Source organism: Syzygium oleosum, unplaced genomic scaffold, assembly GCF_021117445.2.
Source record: "Syzygium oleosum isolate NSW1041296 unplaced genomic scaffold, Sole_v2.1 Sole_v2.31, whole genome shotgun sequence".
Taxonomy (NCBI): Eukaryota; Viridiplantae; Streptophyta; class Magnoliopsida; order Myrtales; family Myrtaceae; genus Syzygium; species Syzygium oleosum.
This window is the reverse complement of record NW_026607515.1, coordinates 2,998,877-3,005,016: the sequence shown is the minus strand read 5'-3', so window position 1 is coordinate 3,005,016 and position 6,140 is coordinate 2,998,877. Positions and strand designations below refer to the sequence as shown.

At 39.3% G+C, this 6,140-nt stretch overlaps 1 protein-coding gene across 1 annotated transcript; it reads left to right on the top strand.

The window, feature by feature from the left end:
- Positions 1–2,185: 2,185 nt before the first annotated feature.
- LOC115683209 (protein YLS7) lies at positions 2,186–5,544 on the top strand. Its single transcript, XM_030607664.2, has 3 exons — positions 2,186–3,408; positions 3,837–4,111; positions 4,489–5,544. The coding sequence occupies exons 1-3, from the start codon at positions 2,850–2,852 to the stop codon at positions 5,281–5,283; spliced, it is 1,629 nt and encodes a 542-aa protein (XP_030463524.1). The 5' UTR covers positions 2,186–2,849; the 3' UTR covers positions 5,284–5,544.
- The last annotated feature ends 596 nt before the right edge of the window (positions 5,545–6,140 follow it).

The window sequence follows — 6,140 nt, the reverse complement described above, 5'->3', positions numbered from 1 at the left end:
TAACATATCCGTATCTGCTACCTATTGTAACGTGTATAAAAGAACAGAAAGCTATACAAATATGGGGCTAATTCCAGAAAAAGGCATCAAACTATATCTTGAGTAATAATTTTAGTCCTTAATTTTGTTATCTCATAAAAAATCACAAATTTTTACCTAAATCTCAAATCTGGTTTGAACAATTTGAAAATTTCACATTATAGGGCTATATTTGAGACTCGAGTAAAAATTAGTGTTTTTATTGTGACAAAAAAAAATTTGGCCTAAAATTGTCACTTAAGGTGAAGGTGGAGCTTTTTCAGTGAAGTAGCCCTACAAATATATTTAGTTGATGTGGTTTATTTTATGAAATGAGCAATTATATCATTAATTCACAAAAAAAAAAATCAATCTCATTAGAGAGATTAAACTCTCCCCGTTGCTAAGTTTAAATAATCCCACTCAAGAAAATTAATATGTACCTTAATTTGTGATTAACTACACAAAATTAACGCATCAAAACTTTCTATTCTCTTTAAGAGAGAAGTGACAGTAATGGGCAGCATCTTGCTTGCTTGGGGTCGGGGATTAACAACCCTTGCTTTGGCCCCTTACTTCTATAGTTGATCATGTGGACTACATACACAGATATATGAGGGATGTTTCACCCAATTTCATAGAGTTACATATCCTATCAAGTTTTCATCTAGAATTTTTTCTATATTCATTTCACTCAATGGAAGCATCTAACAAGGGATTAATGGTCAACCGCTTTCAAATGTCTTTTGACTCTCATATTGGTCCACATCTGTACGGCAGTCTCTAGATGGAATCAAAGAACATAGTGACCATTAAATCATGTTTCAATTGAGGAAGCATCCATCAAGGAAACAATGCTCTAATGAACATATGGAACAATCATTAAGTTGATTGACTCCATTGTACGCATAGATATCTTAATGGGTTTCATAGATTGTGTACTTTCAGCTCTTTGAAATGCAATAATAATGGCGACATGATGAAATGCTCTAAACTCGCTTTCTTCTTTATTTTTCTTGGCCGCTTCTTGCTGTTCTTTGGAGAATGCGTGAGTGACGGCTCCACCACAATACTTTCCCACGGAACGGGAATAACCTATTTTTTACGATTTCAGAGCGAAGTTTGTCTTGAAAGTGTCGCCATAAAATCGCTATGAATGTAATATTCGCTCGTAATTTAATAAAAAATAAATTGAAGGGAAGTATGATATAAGTTAAACTAATTATAAAGTAATTTAAAAAAATATAGTTACATAACTAATTTTAAAGTTTACTTTATATTATGACGCAGCGTTCAGCGAATAATTCAAGCAAAACCTTACTTAGAGAGAAAAATCTCGAAATTCAATATTGATGATAATAATGTTCTCTTTCAAAACAAACCCTAAACACCCTTTTATAGGGGTTAAACCTAATTACAATAGGAAACCTAATTATAATAGGAAAGTTACCTAATCTGAATTGGAAACCTAATCATAATAGGAAAGTTAATAAGCATCAAATAGCAAAATTACAAAAACGGCCCTTAAAATTAACTCATAAAAAAAATACTAAAATAATAGGAAAAAAACTATCTAATTGCATCACCGTTTCGCTTTCCGTTTGGACTTCTGTTTGTTCAATCGGTCTAGAAACGCACCACTAATAAATTCTGCATCATATTATAATAACTTTAAGTATGATGTAATTTTAATAAATTTGTCTGTTTGGTAAATTTTATTTTACATGCCTTTATACTTGCCTTGATTCAAAATATATCAAAATAATTACATGACAAGTTGTTATACTTACCTCCGCTTCTATCTCTCCCTTCTCTTCTTATTAACATCGTGGCTCTAAAGAATTTCTTTACTTAGATAATAAATAAAATCACGAAAAATTATATGCAACTGCGCATGTCAACATTTGAGTATTTTACAGAGATTTACGTATTTCAAGTCAAATAAAAGACACAATGCGACATTTGAAATATTTAAGTAAAAAAGCCATGATTAGAAATCACCTTACCCGGTCCTTAAAGATATCAAGAATTTCGAACAAAATCCAAACATGTCATTCCAACAACATTCGATAATCTTTTAAGTTATTACCGGGGCCTGCGTATAATCCTTTGTTTAATTAAAAAGTATTCCCCTCAATATTATAATTATAAACCACCTGTTTTCTTTTTCAATGCCTCTAGGCGGCCCTCTCTTTATTCCTCTTGCCTTCGTGGTTTTTTTCGGCCTCTGAAACTTGCTCCATATAACCCTTTTTCGCCCCGCCGATTGGCTTAAAATAATCGAGGCGTGCCGTTCTCCATCCCCGGAAATCTCGCTCTGGTCTCGCTGTGCGATCCCTATTGTAGCCCATCTCCATCTGGCTCTCTTCTTCGTCACCGTGCGATCTCTCTTTCGCATTCTCTTTCACCGCGCCCATGCGTCACCTTCCTCGTGATCCCTCCTCCGCACCTCACCTCATCTTCATCGATTGCTTCGCCGCGTTTCTTTAAGGTGCTCGGCTCCCGAATCTGATCCCGCCCTCTGAATTTCACGTTCTACAGCGTCGAGATTCTTGGGCCGTTCTTCACCTGATTGGCTTCTATGAGCAAATCGTTCTTCTTCGCTTGCTCGAGAGTGGGTTTCGCGTGGCTTGTCGCTGAGTTGGATGTCGCCGGAGATTCGTCTTGTTCTGGGAAGTTTGAAGATCCCGGGCGGCGGTGTTGCGGCTCGGTGGTAATGTAGCTTGTGGCCGAGACGTTTGGGGTAGTTTAAGGATTAACTTGCCAAAAAGGAAGACGCTTTTCCCCTTTCGGGGTGAAGTTAGCAATTGGGTTCGGCTTTTGGGAAAGCCATGACGCTATCATCGCCCAAGGGTTCGTCCGCAATCAGTTCGTTCCCGAGGTCACTTTCGGTAATTGCTGTCGCCGTCGGAGGGCTTGCCATGTTCTTGATGGTCGCTTCTTTGCTCCTCGTCTCTCATCCCATCGGCTCCACGGTTCGCGGGTATTTCTACGGCGTCGATAGCTTGAGCGAAGTTGATTTAGCGGTCTCTCCTTATAATGACAGTGGAGTTGCCCACTCCGTCGATAAGAGCGTGGATGGAGTTAGCGAGGTTCCTTCGTCGAAGCCTTTTTCCGAAGTGTACACGGGTTCGAATGATTCTTCGGCCTCGGTGGAAAATAAGGAATTGGAATATCCAGTGAACCCTGTTCCACCCGTCTCGTCTGGATTGCCCTTGGGAGAGGAGGGCAATTCCAGTTCTAAGAATGATAAGCTCATAGAGAACACTGAGATCACTAAGCCGGTCTCGTCAGATGCGCCTGATGGTTCTGCTTACTCAGCATCAGGAACTACACCATTATCGACCCTTTTGGGTAAAAGAGCAGCTGCAAACACTTCGGTTGAAATTGGTATTCCTTATATTTATCTTATGCGTATTCTTGTGAGAGCTTGCCTTTCTTGTTTATCTGACTTGTGCTCAGAATTAGATCTCGGGAATTTTTGCTGTGTTGTAGATTGTGATATCTCATGCAATCTCAGAGTTCTAGTTTTCTTATACAGGAATTGATGTTTGCATATGCACTTAAGTCAATAGAAAATCATGCTGTCTTAGATGGCAGCTTGTCACTCCTAATGGGAGGCTCCGTTCACTGTTGTTCTGGTCCTGGCCTCTTGTCCATTTCTGTTAACTAGCTGCTTGAAGTCGATTAAGCCATGATCTTTCAGTTATCTTCTTCTTGCGAGTTCTCGCGTTTGCATAAAATTGACATGGTTGTGGTCCTGCAGTTCCTGCTGTAATCCAATTAGACTCTGATTATTGGTTTTATGCTATATTTAGGTTGTGATCTGTACCGTGGAAGTTGGTTTTATGATTCACTGGGACCGTTATACACAAACAACACCTGCCCAGTTTTGACGCAGATGCAGAACTGCCAGGGGAATGGAAGGCCAGATAAGGAATACGAGAATTGGCGGTGGAAACCATCTCAGTGTGACCTCCCACGATTTGATGCCAAGAAGTTTTTGGAGTTGATGAGAGGAAAAACACTAGCTTTTATTGGCGATTCTGTTGCACGTAACCAGATGGAATCGATGTTATGCATCCTTTGGCAGGCAAGTCTCTTACCCCATGTCTGATTTTCCTATTTTGTATCCTTGTGGCTTAGGCTAATAAATAGTTGAATTGGATATATTTGCTTCAATTGATCAGTAGCTTTTAATGTGATAAGTTGCTATTGCAAAACAAACTTTCTTTCTGAGGTTGTCCAACTTAGAGTCCTTGTAAACACTCACCAGCTTCTTTATACCAATCTCATAGTTTTTTATCTGCCAGAAAGTTGTTAAGTACAAATAGATGCTATTCAGGGGGCAAAGAAACAAAATGCAGCTGGCTCAATGGATAATATGATGACATGGGAGAATTGCAACTTTTAATGTTGCTCTCTGCTTAGGGGAATGCTTCTTTGTTAAAAAATTGGGTTGTTTTCCAGGTTGAAGTCCCCAAAAACCGGGGAAACCGAAGAATGCAACGATGGTATTTCAAGTCAACATCTGTCATGATTGTTCGCATGTGGTCCTCATGGCTTGTGCATCAAAGCAACGAAGCAATTGATTTTGCTCCAGAGGGCGTGGTGAAGCTTAACCTCGATGCCCCTGACAAAGATATAATGGAATTTCTTCCCAAGTTTGATGTGGTCGTTCTTTCCTCTGGCCACTGGTTTGCCAAGCAATCAGTCTATGTCTTGGACAACAAAATTGTTGGTGGACAATTATGGTGGCCAGACAAATCTCGAAAAATGAAGGTCAATAATGTTGAAGCATTTGGAATATCTGTTGAAACGATTCTCTCTGCTATTGTCACGCACCCTAATTTCACTGGTGTAACCATTCTCCGTTCCTATTCACCTGATCATTATGAGGGTGGAGCTTGGAATACAGGGGGGTCTTGCACTGGGAAGGTGCGGCCCTTAGCAGCTGGGGAGTTGGTGGAAAATGGTTTTACGAATATAATGCTTGAGAAACAAGTGACAGGCTTTTATCGTGCAATTAAGAAGGCGAGCAACAAGTCAAAATTGAGGTTGATGGATATCACCGAGGCTTTTGGTTACCGTCATGACGGGCATCCTGGCCCGTACAGAAGCCCTGACCCAAATAAGATCACAAAACGTGGTCCAGACGGAAAGCCTCCTCCACAGGATTGCTTACACTGGTGCATGCCTGGCCCAGTTGATACCTGGAATGAACTTGTGCTTGAAATTATCAGGAGAGAGCTTGATGGCGACTGAAGCTTCTACCACGAAAATGTGGCATTCTTGTAGCTTTGTAGTTCGAAGGGTTACTATGCCGCAAAAATTTAAATTATGTCAGGGCCAGAGTTAGCTTGGTTCTTCTTCTTCTTCTTTTTAAAAACATACACACTAGGGAAGAAAGTGTACTCCCCAAAGCATTTTTTAGTCAGAGTGAATACTGTAATTTATATGTTAGTCTCTGTTCTCAGTTTAGACAGATATAAGTTAATGAAATTTTTCTGGACTAGTATTCTTTCATGACTATCCCCTGTAGTCGGATAAGTGTGACGGGTTGATCATTCGCACTTATTGGCTGATGATCTGGAGGAGTCAGTGGCAAGCATCTGGAGGATATTCTAGTCGGCATGGATATGGAGTTTTGGATGTACATCAGGATCATTGCCTAAATTGTTGGTTCCTCCCCCTCATGAGTTATATCCTCTTTTTTTTTTTCTCAATGTTCTCTGGAAATCCGCGCTGTCTTGTGATGGCAGGCTTTAATGGGTGATTTTTCCTTTGTATTAACAAATTGGATTGTTTCCTCTCAAATCTTTATTTGTGAGTATTTGATATAGCTCTCCACAAAAAAAAATAAAAAATCACTGGTGTCTAATCGCCAATTACGTGAAATCGTTTTAGGCGATTGTAGATATTTTGTTGGACTAGAAGCTAACAAAAAAGATTATAGGGTCTTAATAATGAGTATCTTTAGGACATTTTCATTATAAAGTGAACGGAAAATAAATCAATTTTGTATATCGTAGAAAGACTTAATCTTAAAAATCGTAAAAATTTTCTTCATTGATTATTCAGCAAGTGCTCTCAACCCATTTGTTAACAACGTTTCTTTCCAA